At 42.7% G+C, this 23,088-nt stretch overlaps 1 protein-coding gene across 1 annotated transcript in view; it reads right to left on the bottom strand.

Moving 5' to 3' along the window:
* RREB1 (ras responsive element binding protein 1) overlaps positions 1 to 23,088 on the bottom strand; it is a 78,340-nt gene that overhangs the window by 30,873 nt on the left and 24,379 nt on the right. Inside the window, 2 exon segments of the mRNA XM_005424910.3 lie at positions 6,993 to 7,132; positions 8,271 to 8,415. Of these exon segments, the coding sequence (XP_005424967.2) occupies positions 6,993 to 7,132; positions 8,271 to 8,415 (285 nt within the window).

Below are 23,088 nucleotides of genomic sequence, written 5' to 3'. Positions count from 1 at the left end.
TCCTCTACAGCTACCAAAATTAGAAGCTGAACAACATGCAGAGTAACAGTTATTTGTGCACACCAACTCATGTGAACCTTCTGGTATTCTTTCAAGGTAAGAAAATGAAAAGCTCTTCCTATCTTCTAACACATCTTTCAAATATGAAAGCAAGTACTTCTGTAATTTTTAAATTAATAGCAAGAGATAAAAAAGAAATGTGTGTCTACCATGTTAAAAAAATGCCACTTCTTTTCATGAGTAACATAAGGAAATACATCTCCAGGGGATTCTCTATCTTGTAAGCCTCCACTGATCAGAACAGGGCTCACAAATAGGTGCAGCTGGATCTGGATTGCAGCCCCTTGCCCTTATCTACATTTGCAGGTTAAGATATGCTCAGCATGCAGACATGACTGCCAACACGCTGAGCAGCACCCAGCACTCTGAGAGAGCCTGCAAATAAACAAATCCTGCTCCTTAGGATCAGGCAGGCGTGCTAATAACCTATTTTGGCTCAGCCCCTTTTCCCTCCTGCATGCCCTTTTACAAGCAGCTTTCCTCTACAGTCAGCTTTGCATTTACCCACTTTCTATTCTGGCAGCCAAGCTAAGATATTTAACAGCATGTGACACAGCACACAGTTTCACATGAGAGCATCACTCCCTGTGTCCATTCACCAGCCAATATTTTTATCCGGCTGCTCTGGATTCCCAGTTTCCTCACACAATGAGCTCCCTGATGTGAGCTGACCACTTCTAGGCCAGTGTTGGCCTCGCGCAGCTCTTCAGATGTTTCCCAGCTCTCTTTTCTGAACAGGAACTTCAGAAGGCATGTAACATGCAGTTCTGTTCTGCTTTAGCAAGACAACCCACTGATTCTACTTCTCCATTTGCTCAGTAAAAGGATGCATTCACCAGCTTGCTTGCATACCCTCTCCTTTGCCTCACCAAGAATTGCATTGTACTGCAGCATATTTCTGGTCACAGAATTTACCAGAGCTGGACTTCATCCTCATCAGCTGTCTCATGGAATTGCTCCTGCACTGAAAATGCTGCCAGCAAGAGATTAGGAGTTGGTTCCTAGTTTCTATCAGAAAGACATTGAGCAAACAGCTTGAGAGCTGAATTGGCAGTGTCACATCACTGCCCCTTGTCACCTCCATCTTTGGCTGTAACAAGTTTTGTAGCATTAACAGTGTTAGTACTCAATAACTCCAGAGCAATTTCTACCTAAACTGTCCTTGCTGGTATAATCTCAGTGACTAAAAAAGGAAGTACTAGGCCCAAAATATAGTATACCAAAAGCAGAGTTCAAGGAGGTCCATGAACATGTCTATGCTGGAGTGCTCTCCATCCCTCTCAATGACTGTGTAGGATACAACAAGCTCAGAATTATCCATCTTCATTAAAACACCATACTGTTTCTTATTTTGAAATGCTAACAAGGAATGAAGCCATGCGCACATCAACAGTTGTGACAGAGAGAAAAATAGGATATAACCTCACAATGCTGAATGAAGATGACTTGTCATTCATCCTTCAAGTTGCTTCCAATAACAGCAGCGTCAACTAGCAGGAAGAAGCTTCCTCTTCCCACCATGAACCCATAGTTTTGTCTCACAGTAAAATTAATTGCAAACAACTTCTAGTTTTCAAACACCTTCACTCCTGCATGTTTGTAGCATCACTAACACTCTCTTCCCACAAAAGGCTTGCCACATGTAGAGAGCAGTGTGCTTCAGAATAAGGAAGCCAGAAGGATTATCCCTACTATATAAGGAGAGAACAGATAGAAAGTGAATTCCTAAACTTGCTTGGATAGGCATTTGCAAAAACAGGAATGGCACTAGGGTATTTTTCTGGCTATTTTCTTTTTTCTTCTTTTAACATTCAGTTCAATGTCCTTTTACATGGTCAGACTACTGCTTCAAAAATCTAATATTGTACTAGTCTTTTCTACTGGTGATAATGCCTGAAATAATCTCCATGCCCTAAATCTCCATTCATTTCTTTTCTTTCCTATTTTATCTCCCTAAAGCCAGGGTGCAGAACTGCCTTGAAGTACAGTAACTGGGCAATAAACATGCCATATTCTAAGTAGCTGGTATATTTTTCACCCAAAACCCACTTCCTCTTGTCTTGAATGGAGTTGTTCATGCACATTGTCTAAAATTATTAAAGACTGAGACATAGGTCCAGGTGCCTGGCAGCATCCCATCACACACTGAAGAATGTGGATGTGCTGGCAAAGGGGGCAACCTGGTGACCAGCCTGCCTGAATTGCAAGCTGGACGTTACAGGTATCTTCAATTTACCCACAGAGTCCAGCAGACCATTCCTATGGCATTTAAGTTGTCCACTCCATGTTGGTGATGCCAAGTAACACCAAGAAAAAACAACAGCATTTTCCACCCATAAGTGTTTTCAAAAACAAGACCTCACAGTGGTTACCCTGGCAAAACTTAGAGGCAGATGACCACAGATCCTAATGGTCAGACTCCTAACACTTTTCTTTCCAGGGCCTGAGTTCTTCTGTTGCTATGCCTGTTACTAACCTGGGTTCAAAACAATAGCTTTCCTTGGCAGTGTTCAACCTCTACACAATTTCAGCAAAACCTGGGCAGGCTGTTTTGACGAACAAGGTAGGCTGTAAACAGCTTTTGGTGTCCTTTGTTTGGAGGTTTTACAGAAGCACATAACCCTGGGGGAAGAGAACTGCTTTTGTTGTCCTTGTGAAAATATGGCCAGGATTTTCAAGTTACAAAGCTTAACATATTAAATCACTGTTTGGACAGGCTCTGTAGAAGGTCAAAAACTTAATCTCCCCTGAATCCATTCATGGCAACTGGTTCTGGTCACCAGGTCAGCTGTGTGACATAGGCAGAGAGTAACTTTCACACTGCAATGTCTTATTTCTTGTATCTTACAAAAATATAGCAAAACCAAATCTTGTAAGTGGAGGCAATGCCATACTGAACCAGCTGTGATCAGAAAGCCTCATGATATTAATTAAGAAGCAACCTTTTACCACATTCAAACTGCACAACTATCCTGGCTGAGAAATTATATTGGAATGAGTCTAAGAAAGGAGGTAACTGCAACACCATAAAACCAGCTCTCTCCTCCTCTCCTCAGGAAGATACCTAGGCATGAGAGGCAGCATAATTGTCTCTTTGCTGCTGTGAGGAAGGAAAAATTAAAAATACTTTAGCTCTTGGTACAGCATACTGGACTAAACCTCCTGGATGAGAAGGAGAAGAAATAAAAAGGGTGTGCTCTGGCTACAGTGAAATCCAAGAGAGGAATTTTATAGTTCATGTACTTTTTTAAAAAAGCCACACATTTTACTTTAAACTTGTTCCATTGTATTTGCCAAAAGAAAGAGGAGAAACCCAGCATAGCATCTGGAGAGGTTTCTCCCTGGGAAATCCTCACGTTTCCTCTGCTTGCACTGCTGACGTTGCTCAGAGCTGTCAGGTGACCTTTACAAGCACAGTTTCACGTCTGACAGCAACTCTGAGCCACTAAAGTTTCCAGAGAAACTCCCCTGCTTTGTGAGTTTTCTCGTTTTCCCTATTGGCTGTGCAGCGTTTCAGCTCTCTGCTAATTATATCACCACTCAGATACAAACTCACCAAAATAGACAGTGTCATGAGGCCCCAGCTGCAGGGAAGCAGACTTCTTTACATAATCCAGGTAGAGAGGCCAAGGGGGTCAGAAAGCACTCCTGGGCCACCTCCCACTGCTAATGGGCATTGCAGACAACCTTGCCGGGGGCCAGCTCATGTCTTTAATTAGGGTGCAGGGCACAGGGCTTCAAAGGGACAGAGACTGACCAGGGGGTGTAATGCCATGAAGGAGATGCAGTACCACAGCCCATTGTCAATGGGACAAAGGGCCCTATTATTACTCTCAAGACCAGGGCAGTTCCTACCGTAATTAGGAGACAAAGATGCACGATTTAGGATTTTACATAATCAAGAGATACTCTCCCAAGCAGGAGCCCCTCTCACACAATCAGTGGATTAAGAATTGTTTATTCTGCTGCAAGTAAACAATGAGGTGCTCACTGCTCTGGGTTTTACATGAAAAAGCATTTCTGGGCAAGACAATGGGGAATGTCTTTTCATCTGACTTTGAACAGCTAACCCTGTGATTTAAAGTTGTTCATTTGACAGTATCTGGAAGGGTGATGGCCCACCCTGTAAATTAGCTGCTCACATACTAATCCCAGGGCTGCTAGACAGCCTTACCTTTTCTGCTGCTTAGCAGACGGTGGTGGGGACTGACTCAAGACAGCTCTGAGGGCAAGAGGTTGTATTTGCACAGCACCACTGAAATGGCGGGATTAAAGAACCACAGAGAAGCCAGGCAGAAGCTCCTGCCCTCCCTGGCACCTTGCCTCAGCCAAGGATGCATCTCTGCAGGGATGCTGGTGCCACCATCAAGACTGTGCACAAACTGTTGCACTGCTTCAGAGCCAGTTTGCAATCCTTTATATAGGAGCTGGGGGAGCAAAAAGGAATGGGATGTTTGACCTGTGCCTTTACAACGAAAGGCATTGGCTAGGCAGATTGAGCATCATTTATTTTTGATCATGACAAAATAGTCTGTCCTGGGCTACTGCCTACTGCAGTAGCTCCAAAGAAACCACCGGATCCAGAGTATCTGGCTCTGGGATACACATCCTTCCTCACAGGTCCTCATCAAGTGACTCTGCTTTTACAATATGGGCAATAAAAGGAGACTGGGGGTGTTAGACTCCCTGCCCTTTGCCCACAACACAGTTACTGTGCTTTTTTGCTTGTTTGAACTTTTAACAAGAGTTACTTCCCCTTGTCTTCTACAACAAGGCAACAACAGGATTTGATGGAAACCTTCTAACATTCTGCAATTTGCTTCCCTGCCACAAGTACCCCCGTACACACGTCTCCTGCTCTACTAGCAAAATATTCTCATTTCTTCGGCTCTTTCACTCAAAAAAACACCCTTAAGCCTCACCAAAAGGACTTCAATCACTTGTACTCAGGACTGAGAAAGGCATGCTACTTTCTCTGTCTTGTTGAATCCTATAAACAGTATTGCAGAACCCTGGGAACCAGGGAATTACAGCCCCTGCTGGCCAAGGATTTTAACCCATTTTGTTTGGGATGAAAGAGTCACCTTAACAGCAGTCCAAACTGATCTGCTTACTAGAGGATTTTCTGTCAGGCTGGGCCAGGCAGACAGTGTCATTTGACTTGTCTAGACTAGGACAAAAGGTGTGGTTTGAACCAGATGGGCAGGCTAAGTTGCACCTTAATGTATTAGCTGCCCAGAAAGGACCACATCTTCCTTGTTCTGTCTTCACTGACACGTCTTAAATGGCTGAGGCAAACACCTGACAAAACCCCCTTACTATCACCTAGACAATTCTATAAAGATAAGCATCCCAGCACTACTCTTAAACCATACACATGGAGCTTGACAACTGTGACTTTGATTTAGGGACACGTTCTAGTCTTTGCTGCTCAGCAGAATCAAGGGTAGCAAAATCCATTTCAGGAGAATATTATCCTCAAGCAAGTCTAATGCCAGAGCAAGAGCTGCATAAAGAGGAACAGCATGTCTGCACAGCCACTGTGTCTTTCTGCCTTGCCACAGCAGACTGCAAAGCTGCCAAGCTAGAAGGATATCTATTCCATTATCTTATCAAAGCAAGAAAATCCACCTCTCCGCTCAGGTCCATGGAGTATAACTTTGCAAAGAGGTCCTATCTTCAGAGAAGCTTCAAAATGAGGGTAATGAGCTAATATGTCAGCTGCTTTCTCTAAAGCATGAAGTGTAAGGCAAAATTGTTCAAGACTCCATTTTGTAGGGGTTACAGAGCTCTTACTGGAAAATAACTGTTTCAGCTTTGATCTATAGTGAAAATTTACCTCATTTACTTCAGAAACAGCAAAGTATGTTTAATTAAGTGCTATTGAATGGACCAAGCTTTCAACTCTTTTCCCCAGTAACTGCAACATTAACAATGCCTTTAAAATGTATTTTACATGTATTTACAAAGGTTTTCTAGCAAAAATTTAGGAAAGGGAAAATTTTATAGAATTAATCCAATTTAATGGAATGGGATGCCTCGGCTCCATGTCATTCTATTAAGAACCTGTATCCAGAAGTGAGCGTTGATATTTGAAGATGCTGAATTCTTCACCCATTCAAAAAGATCATTAGAGTCAAATGTCCCAAAATAAGTTTAAAATATTGACAAGCTTCTGAAAACAGACGATATCCTTTCTACATGTTTCAACTAGACATGAAAAATTTCTTTTATATCTTCGTGTATCTGGCTCTACATTTTTCTGTGGTAAAAAAAAGGAAATAAAACAGTTTCAGGAGTCCCAGAGGCAATTACTTGAGTCAAAACACAACATTCAAGCGCCTTCCCGAACAATTAATAAATAATTTTTCCTTGTTAGGAAAAGCTCATTTAAGCCAAAATCCACATCATTCCCTAACCTCAAAAGGCAGAAAAGCATAAAACATTTTGTTGAAAGTCTGAAACCAGAAACTCATGTACCTTCACTCACTCCAATGACTGAAAAAACCTTTCTATCCAGCTGCTGCCTTCTCCACACAGAATCATCTCATAGGATGACACCTCAATACTTTTATCAAGTTTTTTTATCAAGTTTTAAGCATCTTCAGTTTATCTTGTTAAAATTTTGCAGTGTTGACATTTTACAGTTTTATGTAACAGTGATGTGTTTCAATGGGATGAAGAAGGGCTTTAATTTTTTCTAAAAACATTTCCAGCTATTAACTGGCAAGATTTCCTGTATTTGCAAAAAATAATAAAATTAAGCCCTACAGCACCTGGTGACACAAGATGAGGCAAACCATTTAAAAACTTGCTCAAAACCACAAAAGAGAGGAGCTAAGAGTGCAGGGGGCTGAGGGGCTCCTGCCCCTCCACAACAGGCTTCTTCAAGCTGTCTGGTGACCAGAGACACTCTGGGCACTACCTCTTACCTCAATGAATTATCTGGATGTGTTTCCATGTGGGACTCCAGCCCATACTTGCAAAAAAAGTCTTTGAAACACACTGGACAATGATAAACTTCATCGTCAGCCCTCTTATCCCCTTCAGCGGAATGGCCATCCTCAAGAACCTTCAGAAAAAGGGAAAAGAAAAACCTCACTAGACCAACTCATAAACAACAAACCAAACTTGCAATCCATTCTAAGTCTTTCTCTTAGAAAAAGTTGCAGGCTTCATGTGTAACCTTGCTGCAAACAAATACAAAAGCATTCCTTAAGAGAGATGGTGTCAGAGCCTTGGCACATGTGTAAGAACATGCATGATAGAAAAGAAGGCTTGGCAGAAGATAAAGTGTGCAGCTGAGTCACAGATATATCAGTTCTAATGAGGAACTGTGATTTGAAGAACTTATAAACCCATGTGTTCATATACCACTGAACTAGCATTCCTCTCCCTTCAGAAAGCCAGGAGAGCTGTCAGCCTAAATTATTTATGCCACTGAGATACTGCCAACTGCTAAGTCAAGTGGTTCAGGGAGAAGCAATGAACTTCTGCATGTTTTCTATACTTCTCTTCTGATTAGAGGGAGAAGCATGCACAGAGCGAGGGATACCGTGCTAAATGGAACTGGTACTAGCTTGCCATTCAGAGATAGTAAGTGGAGAGTTAAGTTTGGCAGACACCATACGTTTTGTACGAATGACTGAGATGTGTTAAAATATTTTATAAACAAAACCCTAATGGAAACGTCTAGCCCTCAAATAAATATTTTCTGGTCACTCTTGCAACTCCAGTAAGGTAGGATTATGCTACTGTGAAAGGGAAATGTACTGTAGATTTTTTTTCCCTCCAGATCTAGGCAAAAGCAGACTTAATCTGCTGCTGCTTTTGAAGTAAAAATTGGTTTTTTTAAGCTTAAATCACCATCCTCCACAAATACTACAAAATATATGGGAGGAAAAAAAAAGCTAGGAGAAAAACTGCAACAGCAAAGGAATAGTACATCCTGTTGTCATCCAACAGTAATTATTTATAAATCAGAAACAAATTTAAAAATTTAAGCAATAAAGAAATTTAAAAATTGAATTATTTCAATCTCTGAAGTTAGAAAATAATGTTCAATCCCAGACAACTATGTTGGTTACACAGGAAAAGCAAGGCAACTCACATACAGAGCTGCAACAAGCCTGTGCTGACTGCACAAACCAAACAGCTGACAATTTAGGAGGTAACCAGGAACATATTTTGCTTCATGCCCCATAAAGAACCTTTTTTGCAGGTGTCCTCTCCTCTCTGTCCAGCTCAGCATCGTGACTGAACTTCCGTTTCGAAGACAATCGCCTGCGCTTCAGTGGCGAGGGGGGAGTGGTGCTCGCTGTGCTGTTTGGATCCTTCTCATGAATCTTCATGTGCCTGAGCAGGAGGGGGAAGAAGACACCATCAGCAGGCAAATTTGGGGCAGGAAGTCCAATGTAAATTTTAATGCCAACAACACTCCTAAGGTTTGCCTTTAAAGGACACCATCAGAGATCCCATAAACTGGCCTGAACTTCTGAAAAACAGCTGGGGCATGATCCAGCACGGGTCCTTTGCAGTGTCTGGGCCTGTGAGGGGCTGCAGCAGGGAGCCCACAAGCTTTCCCCCATGTCCCAACTCCCAGCACGATACTTGCCCTGCTCACATCTATTTCCATGAGTACTGTGCCGATTCCCCATCATTCACGAGGTCCTGGTTCTGCCTAAATCTGCTCAGTAATCCACATACCCAGCCTCCTTGTCTTGTGGCAGTCTAGTAAGCAAAAGCCTGCAGCTTAGCATCCACTTCTCTCAGTGCAAAAAAAGCACTTCATCTTCCACCGGCTCTCTGTCTAGAGTCTGAGACTGTACCTCAAATAGATCTGTATATGCCAATGCCAGAGCAACATTTCCTAAATATATTTGTTTCCTTCTCCTCCTTAACACAATGGTGGACCCCAGTATCAAATTTCAAGTGCAGCTTTGAAGTCAGGATTATCTGGTCCCACTGTTACAGTGCACTAGGTATGGCTTGCAAAACTCTGTACTGCCAAGGCATGTTCACAAACCTGCCTTCCCAGGAAAACAACTATTTCTTGTCACAAAGACACAGGAAAAGGGAAAGGAACAGAATTACTCAGGAAGCAGTATCATTAATATCTGTTTACCTGACCCACTTGCCTCTTGGTTTTCTGTATTTGCAACCTGAGGAAGACACTGTTGTCTAGTTCCCTTCAGTTAGATGTATTGCTGCCATGCTTTTTTTTCTGACAACTCAAAGATCAAATTTCAATTTTCTTTTTTTTTTTTAAAGATATGGCCTTTAACCTCATTTCAAATTTAGATCGCTATTGAAAAAAATAAAATCAAATGTATGCTCCTAGATACAATGGAAATTTTTTGCTCCTAATAGCTCGATATGTGAGTGCAGGAGGGAGCTGCCATTTGTCCAAGACTGACTTCAAAGAAACACAATGGAGACAATGTTAATGGCACTTGGGCAAGTCTTTCAGAAGCCACATTCACAACTCAGCTCAGGACAGTGCCATTTAACATGACTGCAAAATATCATGCTCTAACATGAGAGAATGTTGTAACCCAGACAAGTCTTGCACGTCCTCATAACTGCTTCAGTGTTATGATATAAAATCTGTTTTAGTTTTGGATGCCAAGGGCGTGATGCTTTGAGATAACACACTGGACCAAACTGACCCACAGCAGACCCCCCTGGAGCTGCTGGGAAGACTGTCTCATCACACAATGCTTTTTTTTAAGCTCAGAAGCTTAAAAAAAAAAAAAAAGGCATCTAAATCACTGTCTCAAAGTATAGCCTGTCTCAAACTGCAGGGTGTTGTGCAGGAACAGCCTCAAGCCAAAAGCACCACAGGTACCAGAACCAATACAAGATTAAAATGCCTGTTCAGCTACTGCCTGCTTTTAGCATCCATCAAGGGTGGGGCTGGAGGATCAGGTCCACGAGGAAAAAACCTGTCATTTCTCCAGATCCCCAGTAACTCTCACTGGTTGCACAACTGGTGGACAGACACTGGTGACACCTGTCAGTCACATCTATGTGCAGATGTGCCCAGCAGATTAGACATGGAATCATGGAATTGATGCTGAAATCATCTGACCTCTTCCCCTGCCGATCATCCATTTGAGTAGAGAAGGAATGCTGAAGGTTTGAGCATTTGGCTCTCTTCAGGATTGACAGAAGCCAGAGAAAACCCAGAGTGCTGACACAGCATACAGAGTGCTGTGCACTCCCCTGCCTTGGCCCTCTGGTAGCTCTGGCACTACAGGCACCAAAGCAACTGATTCATCCACACAGTGCTACCTTGTCTCACAAAATCTGCAGGAAGGCATCTACAGATACTCTACTGCCTTGTTTTCTTCAATCTTGTTTGGTTTTTTTTTCCCCTGTGACACTGATCTAACTTCTCATGCTAGTTAGAGCTTCTTTCATGGGTGATAAAACAGCAGCCTGAGCTGCAGTTGCCTGTATTCACACAAGAATAAAGGAGAAGAAACCAATTATTTGTTCGAGGGGTTCCTGTCCACAGTGATAGAAGATAAAATTCAGAAAGCATCTCAGAACAAAAAGTCAAAATATTCAACTGCACAGCAAAGCAAAATCTGGAAGTTTGGATTGTTTGTCTATGTTTTTATTACTTCTTTTTGGTAAAGACTGCTTTCCAGTTTCAAGGATCTCTTGAAAGTAAGGACAGAGGCTTTTGCTGTGCCTGTCTGTGCCTGCACCCCAGGCAGCCTGACTGCTTAACCCTCTGGCGCCTCGGCTGAAGCACAGCTAACTCTACTTGGCCAGTTACTTTTCAGATAGCTAGAGAGCAAAATCAGTCAAGCTAACTCACATTCATCCTGAAAACAAACAACACGAAAACTGCTATGCATTCAGCATGGGACTTTTTCTTCCCATTTTATTTTAAAGTCGCTTTCCAACCATTAACAAGTATGCACAACTCCTGTTTAGCAGCTACCTATGCAAAACAGCTTCCTTAGGGCTAAGTTCTTTCCTCTTGCTGTTTGTCCACCTGTTGAACTTTGCTTGTTTTGATGGAGCTGGCTCCTACTTGAGAGGGATGCAATGGCACATCCACAGCACACCAAGAGGAAAAACCCTTGGGACCTCCAGGTTAGTGCCAGCCCAACCTAGCACCTCTGCCTGGCATGACCTATTGCATGCAAACACACTGGCTCCTGCAAGTCCCAAAAGCAGTTTAGCTATGCTTGAAGTGTGAAGTTTGCCAATAAGGCAGGGCTTGCTAACATGGGTACAGCACCACAGTGATGGGGGCTTTGGTGTCAGCCAGTGGCTGCCCCAGCTGCTTGCAGTTCTCATTACTGTAATGTGTGTGCTTTTGCCATGGCCTAAAAGCCACAGCAGAAATCCATACCACAGCAAGGAATGTGGTGACCCCCTTCATGTTTTAGTTTTGCGTATTTGAAAGGAAGGAGCCTAAGCTATTGACCTATAAACAGGAAGACACCCTGACTGCACCTTTGACTTTTACTGTGTAGGTCAAACATCACAGCTGCTGCAATAGCTCTATGCATGTGATCATTAAGGAAGAAAAGAAAAATTCTGAAACCAAAGCAGCAGGTTCCAGAGTTCTCAAGGAGAGTCACAACCTGCCCATGTTACAGCCAGCAGGTTGTTCCTTTGGCAGGTTAAGCAAGTTTCACTGCATCAAGTTAAGGGTGGAGAGGAGAAAGATTACTAGAGCTACAGCCCAAGATAAGCGGGAAGATAAAGCCAAGAAGTACAAAGGATAGACACAATCTTCATCTCTCTCTTTTACTTTGCAACATGGATGTCATTCTGCCTCGAGACAACATTTATCACCCAACATGGGCTGAACTTCAGCAGATGCCAAGTCACATCCAGAACCTTTCTTTCAAATACCCCCTTCACTGAGGCTTCTTCTACTTAAAAAATTTCCTAACCATAATTAAGGGGGGGGGGGGGGGGAAGTATTTATGTTGCCTTACTCCTTTAGAGGAGTTTGCCTTGATTAGATCTTACATGTAACACTGAAAATATTCAACCTCACTGTTTAGCCTGCCAAGATACAAGACGAACAGGAACAAAGCTGTGTTTAGAAGTTATTTTCCCTTTGTGACTATAACAACATATTTTGGCCTGACAACACTGGCATAGTTAGAATGTGAAAGACAGGCTCATAACTCAGGCTGGCTTTCAGCATCTTACAGTGATAGAGAAAAATGATATGACATTCATCAGTTCCAAAAAATAAAGATAAACACTCAACACTTTAAGTAAGAATGTAGTTCAGAAAAAAAGAAGGGCAATGTAAAGACAAGTACAGAAATGCTTATATTCAGTTGCAGATACAAGCGCCAGCAGCTTTAAAGTGACCACTGCTGCAGCTCAGAAGACATCCAGAATCACAGCAGATGAAACTTGGATTTCTTTTCCTAAATTAAATCAATGAATTGCAGCTCTGAGCCATTCTACAGAGCAACCAAAGTACAGCAGACAAGTTCAGGAAGGTACAGAGCCCTGAAATCTGCACCTCACAGTCTGCCCAGCATGCATGCAAGTAAACATGCACTTGGGACACTGCTGAGGGTCGAACACTAAAATCCAGCCATGATACACAGGATGACAGGAAGGAGATAAACACTTGAGCTTAATATTAGGGAGGACTCATTTGCACTAAGTGCTAGCTAGCCTTGATTAACCTCTCAAAGAACTCTACTTGAAATTAGACCAGAGAAAGAACCAGAAAAATTTGCAAAAAATAAATACAAAATGAAAAGAGGAAACTAAGTCTTTTCCAAACATGGTCCAATCCACCTCTGAACTAAACTCTTAAAGTGTAAGAACTGCTATGCAAAAAAAAAAAAAAAAGCTATATACTATGCTTTATGCAGCACAGCTGTATGAGAAAAAGCTCTCCTCATAATCTCTTCCCTCCCTCTCACATAAAGAATTCCACAGGTGAGCCAAGAGGATCCAACTGTGCTAGGACTGTGTGCCAGTCAGCCCTCCCAACAAAATCACATCTTTTCAAGTTCTTGACTGACTTTCATTCCATCCTCCCACTGAGGATCACCTTCTGCTTCCCCTCTTCTGCCACAGCTCTCCTCTCCCCTCTCAGTGTCACATGAGCAGGATGACTAAGATGATAGTGCACAAGAATTCCCCTGGCTTTTTTTCCTTTTATTTTTTGATTAAGACAAATGGGCAGAAAAAGTTTCCAGCCCCACACCGTAATGCAGAGCATGATTTCAGGAGAGTAACTATTCCACTCGTACAGCAGCAAGTGAATATTTAGCTACTTTACATTGAAGAAGAGACTTCTGTAGTAATAGGCAAATGCAGAACACAAGTGCCTTTTTCCTTTTTCTCTTGTGATGGTGTTGGAACAGTGTCTGTGGGAGGTGACTCATGGGGAGGGCAGGGGAGCATGTGGTCTCCTGAAGGGACACGCAGCTCCTGCTGGTTACATCCCAGTTTTTACCAGATCTCTAAGAAGGGCTGATGTATTTTCATAATGCCAAGGGGATTTGCATATTGATAGTATAAGCTTTCTGGAGGTCTCAAAACAGGGCAGCCTACAGTTTCAATGCCAAAACCAGAACGTGGGCAGGTTTTGACTGGCTGGCCCAAGGCTAGAATGAGAAGCCAGAGCATCCTGAAGGAGGCAAATGCAAGATGCAGCTGCTCCTGGCTCTGAGTCCCACTGAATTATGAACAAAACCAGGAGCTTCTGCTTTGCATGCAGATAACCTGATCAGCATCACTTTGGCTCTTGGACAGAAATCATCCCTCAGCATGCGTGGGAATCCCTCACCTCTTAATTCTGGAGAGAAAAAAAGTACACTCTAGCTGCACCTTGAGTTTCCATGCCTCCTGATGTGCTTTAGGTCCCAAAGTAAAAAGGCCTGTCTGGCTTGGAGGCCCAGCCTAAAGGAAGGTATGGAACAAAAGGGTGCATTTGCAGCCCCTGAGCAGGGTTCAGGGTTAAGCCTCTCCCTTAGAACTGTGGCAGCACAAGCACTGCTGGCTTTCAGTCAAGAGAGGTTTATGCCAGGTAGGTCTGATTAGAAGGAGCAGCATGTCCAGAGGGGGAGCAGCAAGCAATTTCACTGAGGCCTGGTTGGGAAAGTCCCAGCATCTAAATCAAGATTAATTCTTGAGCACAGAATCCAGTGTATGTATAAACACCCTCCTCCTCCCTCACGTCTGTGGAAACGCGGTGGGGAGGCCAATGAATCCGGGCATTATCAGTCCAGAGAGATCATCTGACAGTATCAAGTTCAGGTTCTGGCTTCATATCCCACATATTATTATAAGTTTCTCCACTTTACCACTAGATGTACCCTATACTCTACTGTATTGCACATGATTATTCCTCATCTCCCTCGTGACTTCTAGGCAGTTTAGTACCAAAACCAAGTGGAAAATCCACTGATACATCTGATGCTTATCTGAAGACAAGGAAGCCACGCATCCAATAATTCAAATCAAAGGCAAAGAATAAAAATCAGTGCTTTCCATCCTTCACCTTATTTACAATACAATTTGTTCTTCCCCTTACAACAAAAAGAATTACTCAAGTTTTCAAGCTGGTCTGGGAAGGACTGTGCTGGTCAGTACAATTCAGCTGATTCAATTGCTTTATATCTTTCACTGTTTTGTGTCTTAACATCTTTCACTTACACTGCTCCTCCCAAATAACAGTAAAAAAACTCTAGAGAATCATAAAACCCCTTTTCAATATTAAAAAAAAAAAAGTCTGTCCTTCAGAACATGACCAAACATCTCTGTTTAGAAAAAAATAGTCCACTTTGTTAAAGCTTTGACATAGTGCCATGGAATCAGAACAAACAGGAGTGCAGGATGCATCCAAGACAGGTTGAAATTTGGACCATGATGGACCATAGGGCACTTCATGCCCCATGAAATGGAAAATGTCTCAAAGAAAGAGAAGACAGCCTTTAAAATTACACTCCTTTCAGATATTGTTATGTCATGCTATCTTTGTCACTGTTTTTGTTCCATTCTCCTTAAAAAATGATACTTTAGCCCAAGTTGTCAGGAAATGTAGGAAAACACAGGGAACTTCTCTTCAAAGCTCCTGCCATTTGATGCATACAGGAAGTAAATCCTAAACAAAGAGAAAGTGAAGCAGCAGTATTTTTAGGAACAATCATTTAATACCCTGCTGCTAAGTCCCTCCTTAAGAGTCTCGTGAATATGACTGAAACCTAAGTCAAAAGTGCAGTAACATTACGCCCTTGGGTTAAAGAGTTTAGTCACTTGTTTGTTTGTTAAAACATGTAGAGAATCTGTATTGACAATGTATTTCCAGTCTTAATTACCAACATCACCCACTTAAGAGAGCAATCTACTCAGCCCTTGCCAGTTGTGATTACAGGAACAAAAAAGATGCAGGTAATTTTGCAAATCAGACATGATCTGTACTAGGACAAGTTTCTGTTTGTCTTCTCTTTTTTGGCTTAATATTTGTATCCTCAAAAAAACCCAAAAATGGCCCAAAAAGCCCTCAGAAACACACACATAGTTCACAGCAAGTCACGAGACAAATACCAAAATCCCAATCGCACAGGAAACTCCCTCTTACAACTGCAGAGCAATTTCAAAACGAAGTCCAAGCACCCCCATATACTCTAGAGGTCACCTTAGAGCCCCAAATGCCACCTTTAATCTGATACCCAGACCCCGGGGAAATGACTTCTTTTTCCCACGGGAAATTGCCTCTGCTTGTGGCCACTCGCACTGGCAAACTGTTACGTGCCAAGCTCGAAATTTGCAAACTTTGCTGGATTTCTCCAAAACTAAAGCTGCCAGCAACTAGGACCCTGCAAGTCCTTACAGCCCCAAACACCACCTTTAATTCTGATACCCAGACCCTGGGGAAATGACTTCTTTTCCCATGGAAAATGGCCTCCACTTGTGGCCACTCGCAAATCCTTTCAGCCCCAAACATCCCATGCCATTGCTGAATCCTAGCATGGGACAAACCACAGGAAGCTGAGCAGCGGAGGCCTCTATGGCTACACTGGTAGGAAAGTCATTGCAGTGCCTGCAGGGAAAGGGTAGGGTGGGGCAAACAGGTCCCAGGAAGGATCAGATTGGGATGTCCTGACTCATTTCAGCCACATGTCTGCAAGCAGGTCCAGCAGAAGATGCCCCTGCCAGCGCTCCCCATGGCAGCCAGGCAGTGCCATCCTAGCGGCATGGCGGCACTCCTCATCATCCTCATGGAGTCTCTAGCTCTTGTTGCGCTGCGCACCAAGCCTAAGGTGGCCCAGGGAGCCTCTCCACACGGCAGTGTGTGGCGGCCCGTGGGTATAGCCACCCCCTCGGCATCCCCCAGGTGCCACACGGACATGGCCTCAGCATCCTCCCCAGCTCACAGCGGCTGCTGCACTGCCTGGCTTCCGGCACAGTGAGGTTCTCCTGGCAGAAGGCATCGCTGGGATGACAGAAGTGCTGTTATTCAGATCCACCAAGGCTGGCTGGGTGTGCTAAGGCTGAAAAGGCCAGTGGTGATTAAATTTGAATGACAGATTTCAAATCTTTTTTCAGTGCTGCTGGGACAGTCTGCAAAGCTAGCCAGTGTCATGCAGCTGCCAATACATGATAGCTAATGATATGTGATACGCACACATGCACACAGAGCATTCTATATTTTTATCCTAGAGAAAAAATTTGCTTTGCTGTGAATAAAGGCAAGTTGTAAGCATGAGAGGAAAGATAATGATCTACAAATCCAGTGAGGGGGGGTACCACTTTTGAATAATTATTCTACATTCACATTTAAGCAACTACTTGCTACACAGACTCAGCAAGTTCAAACAGGCTGAAATTGATACAACTGCATTCCCAGCTTGGTTCAAAGTTACTCCTGTTCCCTAACAGCGACATTGTCAGAACACCTCAAAGGAAAAAAAGGGAGACAAATATTTGCCTGATGATGCTGTGACAGGGAAGTGATTCAAACCATGCCTCCAAAGCAAAGCTTCCCAAAGGACTGCAGAAGAAAGCAGTTTGCATCAACCCTGGCTTAAGGGAGGGCAAAAGAGGAGGAAATGCAGTGTGAGCTTCCCAGTACCTCTTCACCAAGCTGTCATACACAGTTTGCATTATGCTTGGAGCAGACCTAAATTAACAATGCCAAGTACTGCAAGGAGACTTCCAAGCAGTAAGAAACTTTTATGTGGGACAAGATCCTCCTTTATTAAACAAGATCCTTCTCAGCCCACCATACTTCCTTAAGCTTAGAGAAAAAAGGTGCATTAACAACAGTAAAATCAAGCAGAAGTAATATTTTTCAAATGTACAAAAATCTCGTCTGGGCCATTCTGAACTGTTTCCTTCAATCTTTTTGGAGATCTGTGGTTTTCAGGCATGTCCTTTAGTTACCAGACTATATAACCTTATTCCGTTACTTCACTGCTGATTTTTCAGGAAACTTTATGTTTAAAGAAAACAAGTGTTATTAGGAGGTAAGGATAATTAAGGCCATTTTAAATTTTAGTAACAGGGGGAAGAAGGAGAGAGAGAGGGAAAGCGAAAATCAGAGAAAGCATATCACAACAGGGAAAAGATTTATCGTAAAGAGCAAATACAGTCAAAAAAGTCCTAGGTACATCCTGCCTCCCGTCAAGAACCACACCCTTTTCTTAACCAAGCAAACATAAGCCTCAGCTACTTCCCAGAACCAGGCAAGCCCTCTTGCTCTTGGTTCCGTCTCACACTCCACTGTTGAGCAATCCTGATGGCACAGCACAGAACAAGCTGTGTGCTGCGTCACACAGCTCAAGGAGGAAAACACAGAGGGCCCCAGCACTGCTGGGGACGCTGTGCAGATGTAGCAGGGTATCTCTCCCCGACACACACACACACACAACAGACGCACTCACGCAAGGAAGCTGCACGAGATAAGGGAAGCACATCTTCCTTAAAAGCAGGTTCTCCACATTACCCCACTATCAGCAGCCACCAAGTATCTCAAGGGGCAAGGAAGTAAAAGGTTATCACTGCACACACACAAACTGCAAACTTCCCAGCGCTGAGGATGGCATCCTAGCAAAAGCAGTTTCACGTGCTCAGCCCATTTCCTCTCCTGTTCCTGAACATGTGGTCCTCCTTCCTTAGAGTGTTCCCTTGCTGAGGAGAGAAGCACTAGGAAGAAATTTCACACATTGTTACATGTCTGTTTAGTCAAACTGGAAATAAAAGTCCCTGCATGACTGTGCTACTTTACAGGAGTTTGAGAACTTTAGCCCTCAAGTGGAATTCATACAGTCCATGAACAATTGTCACCTTACTCTCTCTCCTCTCTGTCTGAAACTGTCAAAGAAGATACCACTGAAGTGTCTTGGTGTAAAAAAAGAGCCACATAGAAGTTGGACACCTTCTCTATTTCAAGATAGCTTTCCACATGGGTCAGCACTGGAAAGCTGACTCTGAGGATTTACAAAAAAAAAATCACTTAAGAGTGTTTAGCAAACTTCAGCTAAGAGACCAGTCTGAAGAACTTGGTATATCTATAGATACCCTCAAGAAACAGAAAGCGGTATTTGCATATTGTGTGCTATTTAGCAGTTGTATAATGGCACTACTACTTTAAAGACTGTGTCTTTGCCTAAGCTGTGTACATCGCGCATAGGAGCATCAAGGCTCAACAACCGGAGTGAAAGGATCTGGCTAAGTCCAAATAATAAGATTCTCTTTGCTTTTTTAATTTATTTTTTTTAACAGTTACAGAAGCTTCCCCCAGTGCTGTCAATCTACTGTTATGGAATAGCCTATTTTTAAAAGAGGGAAGGGAAGAAAGAGGAAAAAACTTGCTGACCCTGAGAAGGGGTATGTTCTGCTGTTTGCTGGTTCCAGCATGCTGAACTAGAACAGGTTGAGCAGGTTAGATACTGGGGGGAAAAACGTAAAGCTGGAAGACATACATTAAAGGTGGAATGACAGCAACCACAAATGCAGTTTGTGATAGACTTTTTCCTCATTCTCATGGGTACTTTGCCCAGGAATCTTTTCAGGGGATAGGAGGACAGGGAATACATGTTCATAAGAGAAGTGATGCAAGTATTTCTGATATGCATGCACAACAGGCTGAACAAAGATTACCTTAACATACAAACTCTCTCAGCAAACTTTCTCACCACCAGCATTTTCTACAGAGAATCAGCCAACCAAAGTACAAGCTACAAGACAAACCACCAACCAAAAAGCGAACAAAACAACACGTTATTTGTTAACCTTGAGAGCTAACATGTCCACAAGAATCACATGTCAGGTTTATGGCAGAGGACTAAAAGCACCTCAACTCCTCATAAAGATCACCTGGATTTTCCAGTGCTTGCTAAGTTAAGGCTTGTATTTATTTTGTAGCTCTTCAAGGTGAGAAGGGGAGGAAACATCCCTGAGAATACTAGACCTTCAGAGGAGGTGATATTCCTGAAAGGGTACTTATGTGGAAAGATCAAGGTCTTGCACTGCCATGTGCTCTGAGACTAGAGTCTAATCTGCCAAGTGGCTTGTGTTTATTTGAACTGTGACATGGGTAACAAAGCAGCACTAAGCCACGCTCAATACGTTCTGTTCTACGGGAGATTCATGTTACTGCCCCTGAGCAGGGCGGCATCAGCCTGCCACATCAGACCACCTTCTCCTCAACACAAATCCCACCAGAAAACTAAACTCATTAAGACTGTCCCCTTTTTTTGCCTTGCAGAAAACCAAAACATAAGAACCCAGAGCCTTACAATGCACAAGATTAGACTTGTGCAGAGGCATACACAGAGAAAGGCAACACACAGAGAAAATCTAGGACTGAAAAACACACTGAAGTCTTATGTTTAGGTACTGAGGAGCTCTGGAGATGCAAGTATAATGTTCCTCATTGTGTACACTTAGGTTCTCAAGAACAATGGAGCTAATTAAGGTCTGCATATAAATCTTAACTCTGCACTTCCTTGCTTCGCTTGATTCTAATCAGATCTCAGCATTCATGTTTTTGTGTTAACTTCCTTTGCTGCTCTTTAATGATAACTGAAGGGGAATACTGTCCAAGCCTACAAGCAGCAAGTAACACATCTGAAATTGTGGCATCTCCTTTCAGCTCTGAGGGCTCACAGAGGTTCTGTGGCGCAGGAGGTCATCCAGAGTCTTGTACTGCTGAAGATACTGGTGGAGGGGTTTTTTTGAGCACCCTGTTTGTGAGCCATGTTAATTAAATAAAAGTTTATATATAGTCTTTCCAGAAGTAAATCTACTCGGCAACAGTGAGACAGAAAAAAGTTTCTTCCTGGAACAATTAAAAATACTGTAGACTTCTAATTCAAATCAAAGACACAGAGAAACAGACTCTTCTCTTACTGCCATATTGTTGTTGAAAAGGTTTTCTTTCTCTCTTTCTAATTTAAACTTCTTCAAAACATGAGGGTCCCAGCAGAGTACCAAACACATATTCTGGGTATTATCTGCTGACAGGAGAGGCCAAAAAGCTTCCTTCTACCTGTTTCTCCATCCTTATTTACAAAACGTACTAACAAAAAATGTAACAAACATTCTTAACTGCAAAGAAAGCCAAAACAGCTATCCCATCTGACCTGCATCCCACAACTACAGTCATCAGTTACTAGAACCAGAAGTTAGTCCTTTGTGTTCATTATCCCTGATGAAGAATTAGGGCACTTGCATTTGCTGAAGCTTATCTTTCACTAGTACGCTGACAGTGGTTAAATCATCCCCCCACATATAAGGAATGGATTTAAAAGCCTGTACTACAGCCTCGTTCTTAATATTTAAGAGCACTGCTTACCAATTACTACATTGAAATAAAAGCTCCTTAGGAGATGACCAAAGAGACATTTCTATTGTGCAAGACAATGAGACAGCCTTTTCATAGGTGTGAAGTGTCAATCATTTTTTGTGTGGCAAGCTCCTTGGCTATTTGTTTTTAGCTTCAAGATCTTGTAGGTTCAGTTTTTCAAAACTACACCAGATTTCCACTTGCAAACCACCAGAAAGCCAACCATGTTGTAATAAGGCAGTTCCTCTCCTCTTCTGGGAAAGAAAAAAGGTCTCCATCAAATTTGGCTATGTTCTGCCTCCAAAACTTCCATCTTAAGCAAATGCCAGCCTGCACGTGCTGGACTACAGAGATCCCATTTGCACTTGGGCATTGTTGCTGTGCTGCACCCCACAAAGCACACACAACATACTGGAAGTAGGCCAATGCGATAAATAACATGGGAGCGATTCACAGGTGGAATGCAGGGAGAGGATGGATTCAGCCAGATCTTGAGGACACTGCCTATTGGACATTTGCAGATTCACAGGTGGCTTGTGTGCATGCCTGCCCATGACACACAGACTCTTGTTAAAGGCAGCAGGGAAACCTTTGAAGTGTATGCATCCCAACCCCTATGCCTTTATCAGGATCCAACACTCATTTTCTGAGCAGTGCATTACAGTCTTCCAGACTTGCATGCTCTTCATGTGCCAGCAAAGATGGCTGGTTAAAATGTCAAAATTCACAGACTACCCTCCAGCATGTGCATTTTCTGTCTTTCTCAAGAAACTCAGTCAGCAACACACAGGTGCACATATAAAGTGTTGTTTCAGAAAGACTTGAACATCAGAATATTACCATACCTTGATTAAAAAGACAGCGGTTTATCTCTCCACAGCGTATTAAAATCAGAAGTTTGGGAAAACTATCTAGTACTGAAAGTAAGATTGAGAAATGAAAGTGCCTTCTTAATTAAAAGAAGAAATACCTTCTTTGATAGGACCCTTTGTAAGAATGCTTCAAAGCATAGCTTCTGTGATCCAGATCTTCCAATCTGAGTTTCAAAGACTTCTGCATGTGGTTGTTGCATGTGGCGTTTCACATGTGCCAAAAAAAAATCCCCAAACTTTGAAACCTGCTCCTGAGAGATGGTACATAAACAGCCCACAAGTACCTAAGCAGGATGTAAATAAAAAGCCATACTGAATAATTTTGTCACATATGGGGCAAGGAATGGAAGAAGAGAAAGAAGGTAGATACTTTCTACATTTTAGTTGCAAATGAAACACTTCAGTTAGTTTGCATTACTGGACTTATATGGACAGTCTGGAGAAAACCAGCCATGGACAATGCTCCTTCATTTACCAAACTGGGGAAGCTGTGGCTGAAACACGTGTTATCCTTTACTCCTTTCAGACTTGCCACAGAGCCTTTAATAGCTTCCCACTGGAAACTGGCAGGAAGGTCATTTCTCGCCTCCCTTTTGGCATTTATACCCCATTAACATTTTCTACTTGCATGGAGAGCATGTCTTTGGCAGGGAGGAAAATTTGACTTTAAAGTGATAGGCACAGACTATCCTTAGTCAGAGAAATGGAAAAGGAACTGCTGGCAAAGGATCCTAGCCCCAGAGGAAACACTTTTGGAGCAAAGTGGAGGCATCGCCCTTCCCACTGAAGGCTGATGCACATTCTATTTGAATGCAACACAGTAAGTCAAGGAAAAATTTTTCTCTACTTCAAGGCCCTTTCCTTATGCTCACAAACCACCACTACAACCACAGCAGCAGCCTAACTCCTCTGTCTGCCTTTTGGGGAGAAGCAGTGGTAGAGATGGAGTAACAGACTGAAACCTCCTATTTGGTGTCAGAGTCTAGATCCAAAAGGGCTCCTTGGAGTTGGCATTATTCACAGATAAACTCCCTAGGGAGTTACTATGACAGTACAGATGGAAAACCTTTGGAAAGTCTTTAGTAGTTGCAATCTTCTGAGTGGAGACAGTACACTGGAAATCCGCAGCTCTTCTACAGCTACAGAAACTCTTTATACACCCCCTTTTCCTCCATACAGTTTATGTTCCTGATGGAGATATGAGTATTCAATTTTAATTCACTGTGACTGAGAGAAAGCCACAGGGCCTGTCTCTCTAGCAAAGAAGGGTGAGGATAAGGCATATCCTAAATTGCAGATTTTCTTAGGTACTGATCATTACAGTGCCAGTTACAGGAATGTTGAATTCAAAACTAC

Source organism: Geospiza fortis, unplaced genomic scaffold (genome assembly GCF_000277835.1).
Source record: "Geospiza fortis unplaced genomic scaffold, GeoFor_1.0 scaffold219, whole genome shotgun sequence".
NCBI classification, from domain to species: domain Eukaryota; kingdom Metazoa; phylum Chordata; class Aves; order Passeriformes; family Thraupidae; genus Geospiza; species Geospiza fortis.
Note: the sequence above shows the minus strand (reverse complement) of the source record. Positions and strands in the feature narration are given on the sequence as shown.